At 46.3% G+C, this 24375-nt stretch overlaps 1 protein-coding gene across 1 annotated transcript; it reads right to left on the minus strand.

Moving 5' to 3' along the window:
- Positions 1 to 19822: 19822 nt before the first annotated feature.
- LOC136538467 (uncharacterized) lies at positions 19823 to 24281 on the minus strand. Its single transcript, XM_066530433.1, has 6 exons — positions 24081 to 24281; positions 23909 to 23984; positions 23364 to 23471; positions 23176 to 23274; positions 21792 to 21917; positions 19823 to 20272 (listed from the first exon to the last, which is right to left on the minus strand). Exons 1-6 carry the CDS (start codon positions 24222 to 24224, stop codon positions 20139 to 20141), a joined length of 687 nt encoding a protein of 228 aa, XP_066386530.1. The 5' UTR covers positions 24225 to 24281; the 3' UTR covers positions 19823 to 20138.
- Positions 24282 to 24375: the final 94 nt, after the last annotated feature.

Consider the following 24375-nt stretch of genomic DNA (forward strand, 5'->3'; position numbering starts at 1 on the left):
ATCACCAGTATCTCCGCCGCCATCATACCATCCGCTCCTCCACACCAGCCTACTATGGCCGCCATTCCCCTCGAGGCACTCAACGCCATCACCGCCGCCATCCAGGGCCTGCAGACCCAGATGAGAGACATGCGCCTGCAAATAGGCACGATGGCCACCAGACTGGCGGCGATCGAGGGTCGACCATCCCTCTCCTCCCCGATGCTCCCGCAATATGGCCTTCCCGGTTATGGGGGCATTCCGCCCTTGCCGGCCTCCACGGGGCCGGTCATCTCCGAGCTGCTCACCGCACAGCCGGCCAGGCATCACACCCGCCGCTGTCCGCGCCCTTCTCGACGTCGCCAGTCTCGGCATCAGTCACGGCGTTCACGCAGCCGCCACCACCGCCGCCAACTCAGGGGGTTCCCATCACTCAAATTTTGTTCCCCCACTCACCGTCGCCAGTGCCGTCCCTGTCGTCCATCATGCAGATGAGCATGCCCATGCCGTTCGCACCAATGACAACGTCGCCGCCACTCCCGCACTTTTAGCCGGACACCGATCACCTGATGGTCCCCAAGTACCACAAGCTGTCGTTTCCGTCGTTCGACGGCCGGGATGATCCGCTTGGCTGGCTGAACAAGTGCGAACAGTTCTTCCGTGGCCAACAAACACGCCCGGCCGATCAAGTCTGGCTGGTGTCGTACCACCTCACTGGCGTAGCGCAACAGTGGTATCTTGTCCTCGAGAGTGAGCTCGGCCGTCCCCTTTGGCCGAAGTTCCGGACTCTATGCCAACAACGGTTCGGTCCGCCCCTCAACACCAACCACCTGGCCGATCTGGCTAGGCTGCCCTTCACATCCACCGTTGACAAGTACATGGAGGCGTTCCAAGCACGCGCGGTGCACGCGGGTACTCTCACTCCCCTGCAGAAAGCACAACTCTTCACCGGCGGTCTTCCGGACCACATCCGCGTCGATGTCGAACTCCATGAGCCGCAGACCCTCCAACACGCCATGCGGCTAGCACGCGCGTATGAGCTAACATCCCGGGGGTGCGCCCGCGGCCCTGCCAGCTCCTGTGGGCTCTCAGGCCGCGTCCGCGGCTTCGTCGCCCTCGGCCACAACTCCATCGCCACGTGTCTACAAGAGGCTATCCCCGGATGAGATGGCCGAACACCGTAAGCAGGGGCTCTGCTACAATTACGATGAACCTTACGTCCACGGCCACAAGTGCGCACGCCTCTTCTTCCTCGAGGTGGCAGACTACATCGTACAGGAGCCCGAAGATGAGGACACCGTGCCGGCGGCCTCGACCGTTTTGGCCGCTCCGTTTGACCCCGACGAGCCGCTCATATCCCTTTCCGCTATCACGGGGATCCGCGCAGAGGACACCATGCAACTCCGCGTCCAGATCGACGCGCATGAGCTAACGGCGTTGCTCGACTCTAGCTCCACCCACAACTTCATCAGCGCCTCGGCAGCTCGGCGCACCGGGCTCCAGTTCTAGGACAGCCGTGGCACCCACGTTGTCGTGGCCAACGGCGACCGTGTGGCCTGTCGAGGTCTTGCCCACAATGTCGCTCTGCGGATAGGGGAGGAACATTTCACGGTGGACTGCTACTCCATTCCCCTCGACTGCTACGACATGGTCCTCGGTGTTACATGGCTACGCACCCTGGGCCCCATCTTATGGGATTTCAATGATCTCTGCATGGCATTCAACCACCATGGCCGGCGCGTTCTGTGGAAGGGCATTGGGTCGACCCGCACGGACATCCCACCGATGGGCCATCTCCACGCTGCCCAGGTCCACACTGCCCACGACACAGAGTCGCAGCTCCTGGAGCGGCTACTGGATGCCTACACCGACATCTTCGACCCTCCGTCCGTCCTACTGCTAGCACGCCCGTGTGACCACCGCATCCATCTCAAGCCGGCCACTGATCTGGTAGCCATGCGTCCTTACAGGTACCCCTAGCTACAAAAGGATGAGCTAGAGGTGCAGTGCGAGGCTATGCTACAGTAGGGCATCATCCGACCTAGTACTTCCCCGTTTTCAGCGCTGGTCCTTCTGGTTAAGAAACAAGACAAGACCTGGACATTCTATGTTGACTATAGGGCTCTCAACGCTGCCACGGTGAAGGACAAGTTCCCCATTCCCGTGGTCGAGGAACTCCTGGACAAACTTCATGGCTCACGCTTCTTCATGAAGCTTGACCTTCGCTCTGGGTATCACCAAGTTTGTGTCCATCCAGAGGACGTGGCCAAGACGACGTTCCACACACACCATGGCCACTTCGAATTCCTGGTCATGCCATTCGGCCTCTCAAATGCGCCATCAACGTTCTAGGCCCTGATGAACTTCGTCCTCAAGCCCTTTGAAAGGTCCTAATGGCTAGAGGGGGGTGAATAACCAAATAAAATTTCTACAACAACACTTAACAAAATGGTTAGACAATTATGAGGCGAAGCGAGTGTTGCGCTAGCTTACTCAAAATGCAAGCCACCCACCACAATTCTAGTTTAGATAGTGTCGATCCACACAAAAGCTATGACACTATCCTATGTTAGTGTGCTCTCAAAGGCTAACTAAAGAGCCACACCAACCAAGCAAGCAAGCTCTCATAACTAGCTACACTAAAGAGCTTGTTAACTAGTTTGCGGTAAAGTAATGAGAGTGATTAGAATAGTTATACCGCTTTGTAGAGGAGTGAACCAATCAATCACAAGGATGAATAACAATGAAGACCAATTACCTCGGAATCAATGATGAACATAATGATTTTTACCGAGGTTCACTTGCATGCCGGCAAGCTAGTCCTCGCTGTGGCGATTCACTCACTTGGAGGTTTACGCGCTAATTGGCTTCACACGCCAAACCCTCAATAGGGTGCCGCACAACCAACACAAGATGAGGATCACATAAGCCACGAGCAATTCACTAGAGTACCTTTTAGCTCTCCGCCGGGGAAAGGTCAAGAACCCCTCACAATCACCACGATCGGAGCCGGAGACAATCACCACCTCTGCTCGACGATCCTCGCTGCTCCAAGCCGTCTAGGTGGCGGCAACCACCAAGAGTAACAAGCAAGATCCGCAGTAAAACACGATCACCAAGTGCCTCTAGATGCAATCACTCAAGCAATGCACTTGGATCACTCCCAATCTCACTATGATGATGAATCAATAATGGAGATGAGTGGGAGGACTTTGGCTAGGCTCACAAGGCTGCTATGTTAATGAAAATGGCCAAAGGTGTGAGCCACAGTCGGCCATGGGGCTTAAATAGAAGCCCCCATGAAATAGAGCCATTGTACCCCTTCACTGGGCACACTGCGCTCTGACCGGACGCTCCAGTCCAACTGACCAGACCCTGGACTCAGCGTCTGGTCCACCGATGGACTCCACACATCATCAGCTTCAAACGCTGTTCATCGGATCTCAACGGCTATGAACCTGACCGGACGCTCCGGTTAAACTGACCGGATGTTGGAGCCTCAGCGTCTAGTCGAGTACAGTAAGGGTCGAAACCTGGTTTTCCTCGACCGGACGCGTTCGATCCACCTCGACCAGACACAGCCCAGCGTCTGGTGGTAAACCCTAGCCTCTGTTCAGCCAGTCAGCACGACCGGACACAGGCAGTCAGCGTCCGGTGCTTCTGGAACCAGCGTCCGATCACTTGACCGACGCTGGCATCACTCTGTTTTCACTTCTAACTTCTTCACCCTTGCTCCAATGTGCCAACCACCAAGTGTATCACCTTGTGCACATGTGTTAGCATATTTTCACAAATATTATCAAGGGTGTTAACATTCCACTAGATCCTAAATGCATATGCAATGAGTTAGAACATCTAGTGGCACTTTGATAATCGTATTCTGATACGAGTTTCACCCCTCTTAATAGTACGGCTATCAAACCTAAATGTGATCACACTCTCTAAGTGTCTTGATCATCAAAATAAAATAGCTCCTATGGTTTATACCTTTGCCTTGAGCTTTTTGTTTTTCTCTTTCTTCTTTTCATGTTTGAGCCCTTGATCATTGCCATGTCATCACCATTGTCATGCTATGATCTTCATTAGCTTCTTTTTTTGAAGGTGTGCTGCCTATCTCATGATCACTTGATAAACTAGGTTAGCACTTAGGGTTTCATCAATTCACCAAAACCAAACTAGAGCTTTCAATCTCCCCCCTTTTTGGTAATTGATGACAACCCTTATACAAAGATATGAATTTAAATTCAATTGAATCCATGTTGCTTGCCCAAGCATATTTACCATGTGTAAAAGGATATGGACAAGTTTCATGAACCCTAAGTGGTAGCAATTGCTCCCCCTACATATATGCTAAGAGTTTGGATTAAAGCTTGCACATATGCTTAGATAGGAAATGTAGGAGTCAATGTCTACCATATGATGCTAAGGTATAAAAGATGGACCTTTGAAGCGTGATACCAATCAGAGTGCACCAATATACCATCCTTAGCATCATGGTTAGCTCAATACCACTTAGAAATATTTGGAAGTGAAATCATTAGATATCCTATACATGCTAGTTTGCATTTCATCATTCAAACCTACAACTAGCATACATCACACAAGCATGGATATATTAAATTTAGAACTTATGCCATGCAAGCAAACATATGAAATGCACATTTAAATGCACCATATAAGTTCATGAGCTTGCTCCCCCTACTTGTGTGCTCAAAATTTTAGTTGATCCCTTTCCTTTGACATATATTAAGATATCTTTATGTTTCTCTCCCTTTAGGATATTTCTCCCCCTTTTTCACTATTTCTACTACTATCTTTGTTTCTCTCCCCCTTTGTCATCAATGACCACAAAGGTTCTAAATATAGATATTATTACTTGTAGGGTCGAGATTATCAATGTTAATCAATGGGGTGAGAGTCATTTTCCCACATTTGGTTCAATTCTAGATTATTTCCTAAAGATATTTAACTCAGTTTGATCCAAGAACAAGCTTCTTCACACCTCCAAATAAGGGTTATCTTATACCATGTTGAGTTAAACACTTATTGTTTATTTTCTAGATTAAACACTAGGTTTACAAGCTCACAAACATGTCATATGCCATCACTAGATCAAGTCAAACATAGAAGCAATAGTGATACCATATAGACATTTAAAATCATTTAATTTTCATGAATGAGCCTAACAAGATAGAACCACTTGCAAGGTCCTAATAAAAAAATACTAGATGCACTAAACATGTCCTTAGCAAGGATGTATGTCTTGCCAATCAACTTTTTACCTTGGATTGCTTGAAGGAGAGGCATGTCATATGAGTGAGGGTGCATCAACACATATTTGAGAAATCCAATATGTTCAACTCATTCCTTAGCTTACAAAACATTTTCTCATCCAATGGCTTGGTGAATATATCGGCAAGTTAATCTTTGGTGCCTACACTCTCAATGCAAATGTCCCCTTTTTGTTGGTGATCTCTTATGAAATGGTGGCGGACATCAATGTGCTTTGTTCTTGCATGTTGAACCGGATTGTTTGTCAACTTGATTGCACTCTCATTGTCACATAGCAATGGCACTTTCTTGAACTTGATTCCAAAGTCACTCAAGGTGGCCTTCATCTAAAGTATTTGTGCACAACAACTACCGGCGGATATGTATTCGGCTTCGGCGGTTGATAATGCAACATTATTTTGCTTCTTTGATGACCATGAAACAAGTGATCTTCCCAACAATTGACATGTGCCCGAGGTGCTCTTCCTTTCAACCTTGCATCCCGCATAATCCGAGTCGGAGTAACCAACTAGCTCAAACTTTGCTCCTTTGGGATACCACAAACCAACATTTGGTGTATGCTTCAAGTACCTCAAAATTCTCTTTGTAGCCTTCAAATGACTTTCTCTTGGTGAGGCTTGAAATCTTGCACACATGCATACACTAAACATGACATCCGGCCTTGATGCGGTCACATAGAGTAGGCTTCCAATCATAGACCGATACAACTTTTGATCTACCATATTTCCACTTGCATCACTATCCAAGTTGCCATTGGTTTCCATTGGTGTGCTAATGACTTTGCTATCAATCATGTCCAAACTTCTTGATCATGTCCTTGATGTACTTGCCTTGACTTACAAATGTTCCATTCTTCAATTGCTTGATTTGAAGACCAAGGAAATAACTCAATTCTCCAATCATGGACATTTCAAACTCATTAGCCATTATCTTTCCAAACTCATCACAAAATTCTTCATTGATTGATCCAAATATGATGTCATCAACATAGATTTGCAATACAAATAGATCTTTTCCAATCTTCTTGATGAAAAGAGTGGTGTCAACCTTGCCCATTGTGAACCCTTTAGAGAGTAGGAAATCTCTTAATCTCTCATACCATGCTCTAGGTGCTTGCTTCAAGCCATACAATGCCTTCTTCAACTTATACACATGGTTGGGCTTCTTATCATCTTCAAAACTAGGAGGTTGCTCAACATATATTTCTTCATTGATGTAGCCATTGAGAAATGCACTCTTGACATCCATTTGATAGAGCTTTATGTTGTGAGCACAAGCATAGGCTAGCAAGATTCTTATTGCTTCTAATCTAGCAACCGGGGCATATGTTTCTCCAAAGTCAAGACCTTCAACTTGAGTATAGCCTTGTGCTATCAATCTTGCTTTGTTCCTTACTACTATACCATCTTGATCTTGCTTGTTTCTAAAGACCCATTTGGTTCCAATCACATTGTGTCCCTTTGGTCTTTCTACCATTTCCCATACTTGATTTCTTGTGAAGTTATTTAGCTCTTCATGCATGGCATTAACCCAATTAATATCCTTTAATGCTTCATCTATCTTCTTTGGTTCAATGGATGACACAAATGAGAAGTGTTCATAAAATGGTGCCAATCTTGATCTTGTTTGTATACCTCTTGAAATATCACCAATGATTGTATCCAAAGGATGATCTCTTGCAATACTTGTTGGTTGGAGTAATAGAACTTGATTGCTTGCACTTGCTAGATCATTGAGTTGAGATGATGTACTAGCCACTTGATCTTGATCAATGTCATGAGAGTTACTAGCTTGATTTGTATCATCTTGCACATTTGAGTTGGAGAGCACTTGCACTTGATCATCTTCATCATCATTCACTTACCTAGGCCTCAATTCACCAACATCCATGTTCTTCATGGCATTTGAAAGTTGAATGCCTCTAACATCTTCTAAGTTTTCATTCTCTTCTTGTGAACCCTTGGTTTCATCAAATTTAACATCATGAACTTCCTCAAGAGTACCACTATCCAAATTCCAAACTCTATATGCTTTGCTTGTAGTGGAATAGCCAAGTAGGAATCCTTCATTACATTTCTTGTCAAACTTGCCCAATCTAGTGCCTTTCTTCAAGATATAGCATTTGCAACTAAAGACCCAAAAATATGCAATGTTGGGCTTTCTACCATTCAAGAGCTCATATGGTGTCTTCTCTTTCAATCGGTGACAATAGAGGCGGTTGCTACAATAGCAAGCCATGTTGATAGCTTCGGCCCAAAAAGATTGACTCACATTGTACTCACTAAACATAGACCTTGCCATATCAATGAGTATTCTATTCTTCCTCTCAACAAGGCCATTTGATTGAGGTGTGTATTTGGCCGAGAATTTATGTCTAATTCCAAATTCATCACATAACTCATCAATTCTAGTGTTCTTGAACTCACTACCATTGTCACTTCTAACTCTCTTGATGGTTGTTTCAAATTCATTGTGAATGCCTTTGACAAATGATTTGAATGTTGCAAATACATCACTTTTGTCCACTAGAAAGAATACCCATGTGTGTCTAGTGTAGTCATCCACTATCACAAAGCCATATTTATTTCTACCGATACTAGTGTATTGTGTTGGCCCAAACAAGTCCATATGCAATAACTCAAATGCTTTACTAGTGCTCATCATGCTTTTCTTAGGATGGGTGTTTCCAACTTGTTTGCCGGCTTGACAAGAGCTACAAAGCTTATAATTTTCAAACACAACATCTTTCAAGCCTTTAACTAAGTCATGCTTAATCAATCTATTCAATTGTTTCATTCCAACATGACCAAGCCTTCTATGCCATAACCAACCCATGCTATACTTAGTGAACAAGCATGTAGATAATCTAGCTTCACTAGCATTGAAATCAACCAAGTATAGATTCTCATATCTAAAGCCTTTGAAGATCAAGTTAGAGCCATCTATACTTATGATCTCTACATCATCTATTCCAAATATGCACTTGAATCCAAGATCACACAATTGAGCTACAGATAGCAAATTAAAATTCAAGCTCTCTACTAGCAACATATTGGATATGCTCATGTCATTGGATATTGCAATCTTACCAAGCCCTTTGACTTTGCCTTTGCCATTATCACCAAATGTGATACTATCATAACCATCATTGCCATTGGTGTTAATTGAGTTGAACATTCTTGCATCACTGGTCATGTGTTGAGTACACCCACTATCAAGAACCCAATGCCTTCCTCCGGCTTTGTAATTGACCTACAAAAGACGATCAATTCTTTTTAGGTACCCAAACTTGTTTGGGTCCTTGAAGGTTAGTCATTAGGCTCTTTGGCACCCAAATGGCTTTCTTCTTTGAGCCCATCCATGGTTTGTCAATGAACTTAGCCTTTACACCATTTATACCCCTAGTAAGCATATAGTATGAATTAAGCTTAATAAAGGATACATTAGCATTTTTGTTCTTATTTTTGTATTCTTGCTCTTTGTGATCCACTTGCTTGCAACTAGTGCAAAACCGATCATTGTTCTTCACAAAACTAGTCTTGTGAGGAGCAAAGGCCGCTTTGCCTTTCTTGGGGGTATAGCCCAATCCCTCTTTGTAGAGAGAAGCTCTTTGGCTACCCAAGGCCATAAGCAAGCGGTCCTCACCACCATAAGCCTTAGCTAGGTTGTGAGTGAGCTTAGTGACCTCCTTCTTGAGGTTCTCATTCTCAACCACTAGTGAGGCATCACAAGTGAGACCATCACTACTAGATAAGGTAGAAGTGGAAGTGCTACAAGAAGGGTTAGTAGAAGCAATAATGATAGGCATAGATTGTGGTTCATCAATTATATCACAAGTTGAGCCTACATTGCAAGTTTCAACATGCTTTTTATTTTGCTCATCAAGCAAAGAGGAATGAGCCTTTTCAAGCTTTTTGTGAGCTTTGCCAAGCTTCTCATTGGCTTCCTCTAGCCTCCCATGAGATGCATTGAGCTCATCAAAGGCTTGTTTAAGGTCTTTTAGTTCCTTACGCAAGCTTTTGCATTTCCTTCTCTTGATATCAAAGTGTTCTCTAGCATCTTCTAACATGTCAAATAATTCATCCTTAGTAGGTTCATCATCATCACTATCACTATTATTTTCATCTTTATGTTCATTATCATCATCATGTTCTTCATCACTTTCATCATCGCAAGATTGTACCTTAGTGGCCTTAGCCATGAAGCATGATGAAGATTCGAAGAGAGAAGGCTTCTTATTTATGGCAATACTTGCAAGAGCCTTCTTCTTGGTGGTCTTGTGATCATCACTATCATCATCATCATCACTTGAGGAAGCATCACTATCCCAAGTGACTACATATGAACCACCCTTCTTCTTGAAGGCCATCTTGTCCTTCTTCTCTCTCTTTTCCTTCTTGTCCTTCTTCTTGTTCTTCTTGTTGTCATCATCATTTTCACTATTGTATGGGCATTGAGCAACAAGATGATCTTTGCTTCCACATTTGAAGCACCTTCTTGACTCTTCTTTGTTCTTGAATGAAGATTTCTTTCTTCTTGCACGATAGCTCTTCTTCACCATGAACTTGCCAAATCTCTTGACAAATAGAGCCATCTTCTCATCATCATCATCATCCCATGACTCATCTTCTTCACTTGATGTTTCTTGCTTTGCTTTGCCCTTGGATGATGTGGCTTTAAATGCCACGCTTTTCTTCTTGTCATCTTTCTTCTCTTCTTTCTTCTCTCTCTTTTCTTCCTTCTCATCATCATCTCTATAGGCATCATCGGTCATGATATCTCCCAAGACTTGATTTGGTGTCATTGTATCCAAACCGAACCTCACTAGAATAGTGACCAATGTACCAAATCTTGAGGGTAAGCATCTCAAGAACTTATTTGAGAACTCCTTATCCTTTATCTTCTCACCAAGTGCCTTGAGATCATTTACAATCACTTCCATCCGATGGAACATGTCTAGCACACTTTCATCTTCCTTCATTTTGAAACTAGCAAATTTATCCTTGAGAATGTATGCCTTTGCACCTTTGATTGCCTTGGTGCCCTCAAATGATTCTTCTAATTTCTTCCATGCCTCATGAGCTCTCTCAATGTTCTTGATTTGCTCAAATGTTCTCTCATCCAAAGCATCAAGGATGGCACTAAGAGCAATATCATTGTTTTGGAGTAGTAATTCTTTAGCGGCGGTGGGAGTTTCTTCATCTTCAATCTCAATTTTTGTTTCAACCACCTTCCAAATCTTCCTATTGATTGACTTGATATATGTTGTTATCTTAGCCTTCCAATAGGGATAATTTGTGCCATCAAATTAGGGTGGCTTCTTGGTGTTGTTAATTTGAGCCATTTTTACACCGAAGGTTGTTAAGCCTCAAATAACGGTGACCTTGGCTCTGATATCACTTGAAAGGTCCTAATGGCTAGAGGGGGGTGAATAGCCTAATAAAATTTCTACAATAATACTTAACAAAATAGGTTAGACAATTATGAGGCGAAGCGAGTGTTGCGCTAGCTTACTCAAAATGCAAGCCACCTACCATAATTCTAGTTTAGATAGTGTCGATCCACACAAAAGCTATGACACTATCCTATGTTAGTATGCTCTCAAAGGCTAACTAAAGAGCTACACCAACTAAGCAAGCAAGCTCTCACAACTAGCTACACTAAAGAGCTTGTCAACTAGTTTGCGGTAAAGTAATGAAAGTGATTAGAATAGTTATACCGCTTTGTAGAGGAGTGAACCAATCAATCACAAGGATGAATAACAATGAAGACCAATCACCTCGGAATCAATGATGAACACAATGATTTTTACCGAGGTTCACTTGCTTGCCGGTAAGCTAGTCCTCGTTGTGGTGATTCACTCACTTGGAGGTTCACGCGCTAATTGGCTTCACAAGCCAAACCCTCAATAGGGTGCCGCACAACCAACACAAGATGAGGATCACATAAGCCACAAGCAATTCACTAGAGTACCTTTTGGCTCTCCACCGGAGAAAGGTCAAGAACCCCTCACAATCACCACGATTGGAGCCGGAGACAATCACCACCTCTGCTCGATGATCCTTGCTACTCCAAGCCATCTAGGTGGCGGCAACCATCAAAAGTAACAAGCAAGATCCACAGCGAAACACGATCACCAAGTGCCTCTAGATGCAATCACTCAAGTAATGCACTTGGATCACTCCCAATCTCACTATGATGATGAATCAATGATGGAGATGAGTGGGAGGACTTTGGCTAGGCTCACAAGGTTGCTATGTTAATGAAAATGGCCAAAGGTGTGAGCCACAGCCGGCCATGGGGATTAAATAGAAGCCTCCACAAAATAGAGCCGTTGTACCCCTTTACTAGGCACACTGTGCTCTGATCGGACGCTCCGGTCCAACTGACCGGACCCTGGACTCAGCGTCTAGTCCACCGATGGACTCCACGCGTCATCAGCTTCAAACGCTGTTCGTCAGATATCAACGGCTATGAACCTGACCGAACGCTCCGGTTAAACTGACCAGACGTTGGAGCCTCACCGTCCGGTCGAGTACAGTAAGGGTCGAAACCTGGTTTTCCTCGACTGGACGCGTCCGGTCCACCTCGACCGGACACAGCCCAGCGTCTGATGGTAAACCCTAGCCTCTGTTCAGCCAGTCAGCGTGACCAGACGCAGGCAGTCAGCGTCCGGTGCTTCTGGAACCAGTGTCCGGTCACTTGACCGACGCTGGCATCACTCTGTTTTCACTTCTAACTTCTTCACCCTTGCTCCAATGTGTCAACCACCAAGTGTATCACCTTGTGCACATGTGTTAGCATATTTTCACAAATATTATCAAGGGTGTTAGCATTCCAATAGATCCTAAATGCATATGCAATGAGTTAGAACATCTAGTGGCACTTTGATAACCGTATTCCGATACAAGTTTCACCCCTCTTAATAGTATGGCTATCAAACCTAAATGTGATCACACTCTCTAAGTGTCTTGATCACCAAAACAAAATAGCTCCTATAGGTTTATACCTTTGCCTTGAGCCTTTTGTTTTTCTCTTTCTTCTTTTCAAGTTTGAGCCCTTGATCATTGCCATGTCATCACCATTGTCATGCTATGATCTTCATTAGCTTCTTTACTTGAGGGTGTGCTACCTATCTCATGATCACTTGATAAACTAGGTTAGCACTTAGGGTTTCATAAATTCACCAAAACCAAACTAGAGCTTTCACCCTTCCTGCGCCACTGCGTGCTCGTCTTCTTCGATGACATCCTAATCTACAGCATGTCTTGGACCGAGCACCTGCAGCACCTCCGCGCCGTCTTCGATGTTCTGCGCGAACATCAGCTGCGCCTTAAACGCTCCAAGTATGCATTTGCCTTGTCGTCGGTCTAGTACCTTGGCCACGTGATCTCGGCCGAGGGCGTCGTGATGGACCGCTCCTAGGTGGACGTCGTATAGGCCTGGCCGTAGCTGCGCTCTATCTAGAGCTTGCGCGGGTTCCTGGGCTTGGCTGGGTACTACCGGCGTTTTATTCAGAACTATGGCGCCATCGCGGGTCCACTCACACAGCTGCTCAAGCGGGACGCGTTCCAGTGGTCCACGGTCGTAGAGGCGGCGTTCGTGGCCTTGAAGGCCGCCCTGTCCGGTGCTCCTGTCCTACATCTCCCCGACTTCAGCAAAGAGTTCATGGTGGACTGTGATGCATCTGGGTCGGGCTTTGGTGTGGTACTTCACCAGGGCGCGGGGCCACTCGCCTTCTTTAGTCGACCATTCGTGGCCCGGCACATCAAGGTGGCCGCATATGAGCGCGAGCTCATCGGCCTCGTTCAAGCGGTGCGGCATTGGCGCCCCTATCTATGGGGGCACACGTTCGTCGTCCACACCGACCACTACGCCCTCAAATATATGCTGGATCAGCGGTTGTCCACCATTCCACAACACCAATGGATTAGCAAACTGTTTGGTTTTGATTTCAGAGTCGAGTACCATCCCAGGCGATAGAACACGGTCGCCGACGCACTGTCGCGCCGTGACGGCGACGGCGACACGCCCCTTCTGATGGCCCTAGCCATGACCTGTGATAGCAACACCTCTCTCCTGGCGGCTATGTCTATGCCCATGTTCGCCCTCTACGACGACCTATGCCAGGAGCTCGCCCAGGACATGGAGCTGCGGGCACGCCGGGACGCCATCGCGGCAGGCACTCACGGCGGGGACTAGAGTGTCCGTGATGGCCTCATCATCTACGATGGTCACGTCTTCGTGCCTCCCGCATCGACTGTACTTCCTGACATCTTGTAGCTTGCCCACACCATGGGCCACGAGGGCGTCCAGAAAATGCTGCAACGACTCCGCTCCACCTTCTACCTCGACCACGACTGTCGCACCGTCAGCGACTTCATCCACGCCTGCTCCACCTGCCAGCGGAACAAGACGGAGGCACTGCACCCCGCGAGGCTTCTCCAGCCGTTGCCAGTGTCGTCCCGCGTATGGGCGGACATGGCGATGGACTTCATTGAGGCACTACCCAAGGTGCATGGCAAGAGCGTCCTTCTTATAGTGGTGGACAGATTCTCCAAGTTCGCCCACTTCATCCCGTTGGGGCACCCGTACACGGCAATGTTAGTGGCTCGAGCAGTCTTCCACGAGATCGTCTGGCTACATGGGTTTCCTGACTCCATAGTCAGCGACCGCGATCCGGTGTTCACCGGTCACGTTTGGCGTGACCTATTTCGCCGCGCCGGCGTCCAGTTGCGGCTGAGCACCACCTTCCACCCCCAAACGGACGGACAATCGGAGGCTATCAATAAGACCATTGCCATGTACCTCCGGTGCATCACCGGAGATCACCCGCGGGACTGGCTTGACTGGCTTCTGTGGGCGGAGTACTGCTACAACACTTCCTTCCATTTGGCGCTCCGCACGACGCTATTCAAAGTCGTCTATGGCAGGGACCCCCCGGAACTGCTGCCCTATGCGCCGGCCTCGGCTAACATGGACACCGTCGACGCTCTGCTCTCCAGCCATGACGAGTTCCTGCAGGAGGTGCGCACTCGCCTCCTCCAGGCACAGGAGTATGCTCGTCGCCACTACGACACCCATCATCGATAATTGGAGTTCGCGGTGGGTGATTGGGTGCTCCTTCGCCTGCTGCACCGGCCCACCAAGTCTCTGGTCCCCGGCCACCGTGGCAAATTGGCCCCCAAGTACGCGGGGCCCTACCAGGTGTTACAACGCATCGGACCGGTGGCCTATCGCCTGCGTCTTCCGGACGGCGCCAGGATACACGACGTCTTCCATGTCGACGTCCTAAAGCCGTTCCGCGGCGCTCCGCCGGCTACTCTCCCAGCTCTACCTCCTCTCCAACATGGCAGGCCACTACAACAGCCAGAACGGGTCCTACGTTCCAGCCTTCGGCGCGGCGAGTGGCAGATCCTCGTCTAGTGGGCCAACATGCCGGCATCCGAGGCAACTTGGGAATCTATCAAGGCGTTCAGGGCAGCCTACCCCTCATTCCAGCTCGAGGACGAGCTGTTTGCCGAGGGGGGAGAGATGTTATGGTGGGCCAAGTGTACCAGAGGAGGAAACGCGCCAACAGTGGCTAGGGGACGGCTTCAGTTGGATTGGATCAGCTTCAGTCGGTTAGATCACAGGAGCTTTGCATGGAGTTTGTTGCAAGTCTGTTAGCTGCATGTTTAGTTTGTTATGCATGTTTAGTTTGTTATCCCTAAATTAGTGGCATGCTTGTAATCAGCCTATAAGGCAGACCATTTGGTTAATGAAGAGTAACCAGGGATTGAGACTCACCGTCTCCCTTGGGCAGTGTTTTTCCTAAATGCTAAACGGTAAACAGTCGGTCACCTACCGTTTAGCCATTATTCGGGCAAAACGTCCCATTAAACGGGCTAAACGGCCAATTAAACGGGGTAAACGGGTGATTAAACGAAAACGGCGCACGACCGTGTAGCGTTTACACGGTGTTTAAACGGGCTAAATGACCGTTTAGGCGAATAGTGCCCTTGGGTGCCCAGCCGTAGCACTGTTCACCGTCCCCTCCTTGTCGCTCAGAGTCCAGGCGCCGGCCACGGCGTCGCCTGACCGCCGCCGAGGAGTCAAGCCACGGCCAACCACCTCCCACTCTTACCCCCCGCGCAGCCGTAACAGCTGCAGCAGGGGCCAACTAGTGAATCACGATGGTTCGTAGTCTTGCTGGTAGATACGGGTCACAAAGCATCAACAACTTGTGATGTTGAATTCCCATCCTGGTGTGTTTGAGTAAACTAGCATTAGGAGCTATGGTTCAGTTAAGTTTCAGTATTCTAGTGTGTTTTGTCTGTATGTGTGTTGTGAATTAGCAGATGGTGTCTTAACTTGTTGCCCACGACCCATGAGGGCTTATGTATCTTAATAGTAGTAGTTTATCTTAAACCTTTTAGCTTGATGGCCTGTTTTTATTTAGTTTATTTTTTCAGTTGTAATTCAGGTTTCATAGTCTGTAGACTTTAGTTTCAGGTTCAGTTTTTTTATTAGTTCAGTTATAGTTTTTGTTATGTTTATGTTTTCTTAATTATATATTCAATATAAGTTTTAATTGATGTCTTTGTTTTTTTTCTTTGTGTCTAGTTTCAGTTTAAGTAATTCAGTCCCACCTTGATTTAGGTACTAAATTTCAGTGTTTCAGACTTCAGTGTTGTAGTACCTGAGCCTTTCAGTTTTTTGCGGTTGCGTTCTAGGTTTTTTTATTCAAGTTAGGCAAGTCTTGAGTTTCTTGAAAATTGGTTCAGTATATGTTTGCTTCTGTTTTTCTTTAGTATATGCTTCTGATCTAATTTCAGTTTTAGTAATATATGTAGAATGTATCTTCAGATTGTATATTGATTTCAGTTTTCTGATTTTGTCCTGCAAGAAAAAGGCAAATTCTGACATGTGCAGCAGTAATCACTATGAACATGATTGACTGTGTATGATCATGCAAGATAGTCTGCATAATTGATTTATGTGTTCATGGCTAAAAAATGGACTAACCTTTTTTTTTAGTTGGGTGAATTATTATTTTTATACATATTTGTAGAGTAGTCAGGGCCTCTGCAGCGTATTAAAATACCCAAAACAATCCATTATGCTTATGATTCAAATGAGAGTAAGTCTTGGTGATTAGCTTCCTTTTGATCAGTGATATTCTTCATCTATATCATATCATAGATTGCTAAGCGTTTAGATTTCTAATTCAAATGGTGCTTGTTTGAAATCGTGTCAATGCAGGCCCGGAAATGCGCGCGGAGCAGTGAAGCTAAGTGAGCCAAGAGGTTCCAGAAGAGTTTTTTTTTTCTCGAATACGCAAAAGATTTGCGTATCATTGTAATTAAGAAGAAGAAGAGTTTAACCATACACACGACACACTTCTAATGAGCGTCCTAGGAGGTTTTACAGTTGTGACTGGACCCTCCTAGCAGACTGTTTCAAACTTCTATATTACATAAAAGTAAACAACCGAACTAAAGGGCAGCACAATAACCTACGGAGCTGGGCGTCTCCGCTACTAGCCGCGCGACTCTACTCCGTCATCCGAGAAGAGTCTTCTACCAGTCGTAGCATTGGTCGCCGTGAATAGCACGTCCAATGCTTCCACTTCGCTCGACGTCAAGTTCCTTGCGAAAAAGTCGTCGTAAGCTCTCTTGGACGTGGATGAGATTAGAGCTGTCGGCGGTGCAAAGCCCATCATCCGCATGAGGAGCACCTCGCCCCGCTTGGAGGTCGGAATGTGCGCCAGTGGCTGGGCGGCAATCCGTCTGCTCCATTTTGGCATGGGTTGCCTTATGGTTGCCACCTTCTGCCTGGGTGGGCTGGCGATTAATGGCGGCATTCGCTCGAGCTCCTCCTCCTGAGTGAACCGTGCGAGACGTCGGGCAACTTTAGGTGGTGTGGCTGTCGCGTGGCTAGGGGTGGTGCAACCCTCTGCGACGCCGGGTGCTCCCGCTCGTGGTGGAGTGAGCTGTGGCGGCCCCTGCACTGGCGACACCAGGGACAAGTCCGTCGTCCACTGAGCAGCCATTGCGCGGGGAACAGGTGTCCGCCACTGGTGCTTCAACCTCCTGAGCGGCTGTCGTAGCAGGCAGACACTCAGGTGTTGCTGCACTCATTGGCCGGCTCACGACGAGCGAGGCGGCAAGCTCCTCCAGCATCGGGTCGAAAGAGATGACCAATGCGGGAGGCCCCGCACTCACGCACAGCGCCAGCGCCACCGGATCTGGCTCAGGGAAGCTTAGCGCAGCAGTAGAAGTAGGTGCCTTGTCGCGGTGGTCGGCAGGCGCACCCATGCCGATCTCCTTTGGCTTAGTCTTTCGTCGCCGATGTTGTCGTCGTCTCCCACCGACGCCCCCCCATGGCCCCCGGTGCGGCGCCCTCCGCACTGCCGCGCGGCGCGTGCCGGGAGGACGTAGGGTCGTCATGAGCAGAGTACCGTGGCAGGTTGGCACCCACCGCCGCCGAGGTCGAAGCAGTCCTTCGCCTGCAGTCCTTGACGAGGTGCCTGAATCCGTGACAGCGCAGGCAACGCCGTGGTAACCGACAAGTCGCTACTCGGTGCGACTAGGAGATGCAGTTGAAGCATCTGCCGTGAAGCTCTGTCGGGATCTTCTTGACCTGCGAAAGTTGCTTTTGGCTGGGACGAGGCTCCGTCGAGGCAGCAGCAGATCCTGTGACCTGTCGGGGGAGGATCTCACACCACCCATCGGTGTTGGGGGCGGAGACCCATCCACGGCGGCCAAGGCGTTGGCGGGTAGGGACACGGCCATCCACTGGCCGCACAGGCAAGCCGTTCACAAGCTGCGGGCGTGGCTGGCTGCGCTTCCTCCGCCTACGGCCATGTCCCTGTCGGCCCCGTTCAGCACCAGCACGGCCGTGCAAAGGCCCCGCTCCGCGGCGCCCCAAAGCTGCAGCTGAAGAGTGGAGAAGAAGATCTGAGTACGGCCATCACAAGTGGAAGCCCGACGAGTTGCTGCACTTTTGACAGCGATTTGAAATGCCTCTCTGGAGTCTGTAGATGTTGATGCTCGCCACCCCAAAGGCAAGGGCTGGCAAGCCGTGGCGCGACGACTGAACCCCAGAGCATCTATGCAAGGGTACTGCATATATGATCCCTGTTATGTTGAATGGAACATATCATCCTGACATGAAGATGAACTGTTGCTGCTGTTTTTTTTTAATGTAGAAGAGGATGGAAAGAATCAATGAGAGGTTGAATATTTTGTAGAACCTTTGTGACCAACAGGACCAAGGTGGACATCAGCACCATGCTTGAGGAGGTTGTGTACTATGTGAAGTTCCTGCAACTTCCAGATCAGGGTGATGATCTGCATGCAGAATCTGATTCCATGCTCTTCTGCATCTAATATGTTTATTGGTTTTGTTCATAGAACTGAGTTCGTACTTGATTCCTAAATAGCAGGTTTTGTAATTTAAATGAGAAGCCAGAAATCAGGATTCTTGAATCTGATATTTTGTTTTTCCAAGTTTGTATGCATGGCAGATTACATGATATTCAGATTGTAAGCCCAAAGAAGGAGGGAAGCAGATAGTGATGAACTAGGGTTAAGTGCTTGATTTTGATGGGTATTATCATCTTGATCTGCATCTTCATCTCTTTTTCTTCTTTGAGTTGGTTTTGCCTTTCCTTTTGTCCTCATTTTTGGCCTCCGTGCTCCAGATCAGCTAGCCGAAAGATCTTTTGGATCTGTTGTTTTTTTTTTGTACTTTTGCTGTCCGGTTCGGGCTTATCTCTTTCTTGCGCCTCAAGACTGTTGTGTTATTGGGTGTAGATGTTGACCCACCAGGAGACTTTGTTAGCGGGTTTTGGTTTCAGTTTCCTGGCGCCCTTTTTTTCGTTGTCAGAAATTTTGTTTGCCGAAAAACGCGGAATCAGTCGAATATTTGTTGCTCCATGTCCACGTGTATTGTTTTTTATTGGCTAAAAAAATGACTGAAACTCAAATTGAAAACAGTCGACTGACGAGTAGTCACTTCCTCTCGAAACCACCCTCCCGCAGTCGAACCTATGCCTTAAGTACTGGATTACCAATGAAAAAGAGGCTGCGATTTCTTAGAGATATATGTGCAGCCGCTACCTTCGTTGATGGTGTAGTCACCCTCATGCTTGCATTCGTTCGCTTAGGGCGTGATTGGTTGCTTTGATGAGGGAAAGCCGAGATGAAGAACCGGTCCAGAATGTTAAGATGCATGCTCAAATCTTGATTGTTGGTACACATTAAATCGTGCAAAGGTAAATGAATGAAAAGATACAGGCGAAAGGTGCGAGGCGGACAACCAAACACGCCGCATGAATGAGGTCAGACATCAAAACGGTACAGGAACGATCCAATTCGGCCTACCAATCACGCCCTTACATCGTGTAGCCGTTGCAACTCCACGGGACCGGCAATGGACTGTGTCAACACGGTCATGCCCTGGTCAAGCATTATGGTCATCCCAATGGAGAATTATAAGCTAGCTCTAAGCATATTTCATATTTTAGTAGAAGAGAGATAATTTATCTCTTGATCAAGAGGTAGAATGATGCACACAACACATATTATGTTAAACATTGAAGAAGTTGTCTTAGAGCTAGTTAATACGGAGTATCTCCTAACCCGCTTTATACAATAAAATAAAGCTCTCGTTCTTGACCCACGAAGAGGCAAGAAATTACTGCTCTGTTCAAAACAAATGAACCATTCATTCATTTCCAGCAGCAAACTGATACTTGACCAACAAAGGGCCACCAGGATGTGCTCGTGATAAATTACGCCGATTAAAAAACTAGGGCATTGCCCACCACGGCAAAGTTTAGAATTAACATGTTGCTGAATATACCCGTTGCCATTTGCACGTCATGACTTCAGTTGATCAAATGCCGTCAGAAGACTAGTCTTGTAAGTTTGGATCTCAGCATATTCTCCAGAGTTGGGAGTGGAACTGACTATTGCATAGGCACCTGCCTTGTCCAAAAATCCTGCAGCTTCTTCTGCACATTACAAGAAAAAAAAATGTTACAGGAATACTGTACATGAAAGGATAGTTCAAAACACGAAGCACTAAAGCAGTCTTCATATATGTTTGTTGGAACCTTTGGAAGGGGCGGAACAGGTGGACCTTCCAAATGAACTCTGTTCAAGTGCCAATTTTAACATGGCCTGAGAGCAATCTTTGATCAGAATGGGTGGCCTGCATATGACTTAAGTTTCATGTGCATTTGGCACCAGTTCGACAAGCAAATTGATGGCTCACCAAAAATTGGCCGAGGATTCCGCCAGCCTGAGTTCTACCTGCAGTTGGCGAGAAAACCAACGGCAGCATGAAGCGAGTTTTGCGCTGCCAATTATTGGCGTCTATCCAAACAGAACACGCCAAGCATATTCAAAAAACCAAAGGCAGCATGAAGCGAGTTTTGGGTTGCCAATTATTGGCGTCCATCCAAACAGATAGCCAAGCATATTCAATTGCATAAATGTGGCAAGGCAGCGATTGACATAGATCCAAATCAGCCCTTAGTCTATTCTACTACCACAGGATGATCTGGTGCTTTCTTTCTAGAGATTTACACTGTTATGGGTTTCTCAGTAACTCTGTTGTGTTCTTCTTGGCATATTTTGATGTTGCCATTTTTTTGTTTCTACTGCATCTTTGATGAAAACTAAATAACAAATAACAAATGGGTCAGTATGCACATACAACAAGTTTTAAATGTTCGGTAACACAAAATAGTGTCATTTTAGCAACAATGATGAATACATGCACTCCTAGAGCCATGAGTAAAAAACTCAACCTGCAGGGGAAAGGCTGCCCCCACAACATTGCACTTGAAGTTTCCCGCGTGAAGGTCGAGAAGCACCCCTAAGGCCAGCTGCCCTGGACGTGCCAACAAGTGTCGAGGGCAAATGCCTGCGTGGCTGCGTCCATGTGCATCTTGCCGAAAGTGACTCATATGGTTACACATATAACTCAGGAGTGTTTTTTTTTTTAACACAGGCCTGTTTAAATTCGCTCCCAAGGAGAACCAAACCAGGACCTGGGTGCTACCTGAGCTCTGCTAACCAGTCAGGTAGCAAGCTCGTCCGCCCTAGATCCATGACTCATGAGAGCTGGACCAAAGCGGCAATCCTATCACATGATCAGTTAGAAGATCACAAGTGAAAGTAGAAATCGAAGAATTTGATATTCTTGGCAACTTTAGGTAGGTATGGTTCTCTTCTTTGGTGTGTAGTATCTAGAATGGACATTCAAAACATCAACCACCAAAATTGAACTTTTAATCATTGAAGATGACCTAGATGAAGAGGGAAACGTGGGAAGTTTGTCACTGGGGGCTGGTTTGTACAAAAATTAATCAACAGCCACATGATTCCAATCGTGAGAATATGTAAATGTAAAGTAAAGAAAAAATTCAAAGACATAGGAATATTTAAATGAACCAACAACTTTGGGGTGACAGAGAAGCCAAAGTGGACATAGGGATGGGAGGTGGCTAGTATGTTTTTACCCACCGGATTTTGAAAGTGCAGCGAGAGCTTTTAGAGTTTCTTTTCGTGTTTTATCATCTTTAGCACCTTCCAATACATTCAGAAGTTCCTGAGCTCCACCCATCTCTACCACCTTCATTCTTCTTTGGTCTGCGCCCAAAGGAAATTAGTAAGTACATTCCATAAAATAAAAATAACTAAAGACAGTTTGCAATGGATGTTTAAGGCAAGTGAAGATTGAAGTTAAATTTCATGTTATAGGAAATAGAATGGAACATTTAGCCTAGACTTGGAACTACAGGACTCCATTTTTATATTTCTAGGTAGAGTTAGGACTAAGAGTATGGAAGCAGTGATATGTAGCTATTGGCAATCACACTCAGATTATGGAAGCAGTGATGTATAGTTATTGGCAATTACACTCAGATTATGGAAGAAGTGATCAATAGGTATGGGCAATCGGCTTAAACTTCGGGACTTGGCCAAGATCATACAGTTATGGACCACAGCAAGTGGATAATTCTAAGACAAGACAATGTGAATGGCAACAACCAATGTGATAGACTGATAACGACCTTTAAGTATGATAGGTGACAGCCTTTAGTCAAGAAACCCATAACTCATGGGCCATGGACCCATTTGATCAAACCCAAGTAACTGGTAGCTGGAATTCTGGATTGTTCTCATACATGGAACATGTGTGCATTATAATATTGTTGCAAAATATACGATGAAAAAGGCAACGATCTGGTATTTTACAGATAGCTTCACACCGGAAGATAAGAAACATTTTTCTTTTCATAGTTAATTGAATTTGAATGATAATCTGGACCAAAATAAAAATGTGTAGTACTCCTATCAGCTCTAAAATGCAATCAAATGAGGCAAGCCAAAACTGTAACCTTTAGACCAAAATCTTAAGCACCAGGACAAGAAAACAGTAGAAATTCAATTTTGCTACAAGACATGGCTAGCTAGGAAACCACTACCTTGTATACAAGTGCTTAGGAGATAGATCTTCAAAGGTTTCTTAATTAACTAACATTCTTTTTGTTTGCGAGTAGTTAACTAACATTCTTAGTTCTATGGAATAAAGAAACAATGCTACTGACCAAGTGACCAATGGACTGTACTTTTATGCAATTTTCCAACAAGTATAAAAGCGGCACAAAAACATTAGTGTTAACAATAGCACCCTTCATGTTGTCATAAAGGCCTTGTCCAGAGAAAGAAAACCATCACCAATACGGTAACAATTGTAACACGCATCTAAAAGCAATTTTATATTAAAGTACTATATAGCAAGTTTGGTTATTTCTCTCTAAACAGTTAATATCATTTTGTTAAGACCAATATGCATTAGATAACTCACTTAAGAACTGTAAATATGCTTAAATAAATAAATTACCATCCACTGCAAAACGAGCTAAACGGGAAGCTCCCATCCTCTTGAACAAGGGATCCTTGACACGCAAAAGCGAGATAGATTGCTCAAGTAGGTTATCCCCTGAAAACTTGTCAGGCAAAGTAACATTTTGAGGCCAAATAAAATATCCTATGCAGGTAATTCAATCCCAGTAGTGAAAGAATCAGTACCCATGTACGGAAAGAATTGGTAACCAACTAGGCCAGCAGTTCCTAGGAAGAATATCTTCAATATCCATCCAAATTTCTTCTCAGCTTCTTCCTCAAGTGCCCTGTCATCTGTGCACCATTTCAGTTCATGCCAAAGGGCATAATCCACATTAGTGTTTTCCCAGGACAAAATTTTAATTTAAAGAACAGAAAAATGAATAAACTTCACACATTCTTGTTGATCATATTACTTCGAGCACGGTTATGTCAGCACCACACCTGACTGTAGTTCCAAAATAAGGACATAACCTAACAATATGTGAAACAACGCGTAGTCCGGGGAAACAGCATTGCATCATGCCACTGAGATCCGGTGAGGAAATTCTACGAAGACCAGGGTAGGGTGGTGAGTTCTAAACTAACTTGTGCAGAAAATATCGGTTATGTGCTTCATCAGAGAAAGTGATACTCCCAAGACAAAATCAGGCATTCCTAATCAGAAATTATCTCCACCAGATCGATCAACCACAGAAATGCAGCCAACAGGGCCTGGAACCTGGATGTACCTCTCTCGTCGTAGGTGCAGAGCCTTCGAGCCAACCGGAGCCCCGGGCCGCTGCCACTCCATCCGTTCGCCGCTACCTAATGCGAAATCGCAAGCGTCATAGGAGCACAGAGTTCGGCAAGCATGGATGGAACCCAAAACCCCCAGAATCTAAGAGGGGATCCAAGATGTACCCCGGCGACACCACCCCTAGATAGGAGGACGCCACCCCCGCCGGAAACAGCCTCCGCAGCAACCAGCGCGGCCCGGCGAACGGCTGCGGTGGCGGACGGCGGCGACAGGAGGCGGCAGAGCGCGAGCTGCGAGACCCTCTGCATGGCGACGCGGTGTGGTGGAGTTCCGGGCCCAGTAGGCCGTGAGGGTTTTGAGGAAGGCCAGAGTACACAGCAGCACGGGCGTCTTTAAGTTTTTTTTTTTACACGACGAAATTTGCGCGCTCGGCCCGTGTGAACTTAGAGGACGCACGGC

This window comes from Miscanthus floridulus, chromosome 2 (genome assembly GCF_019320115.1).
Source record: "Miscanthus floridulus cultivar M001 chromosome 2, ASM1932011v1, whole genome shotgun sequence".
NCBI classification, from domain to species: Eukaryota; Viridiplantae; Streptophyta; class Magnoliopsida; order Poales; family Poaceae; genus Miscanthus; species Miscanthus floridulus.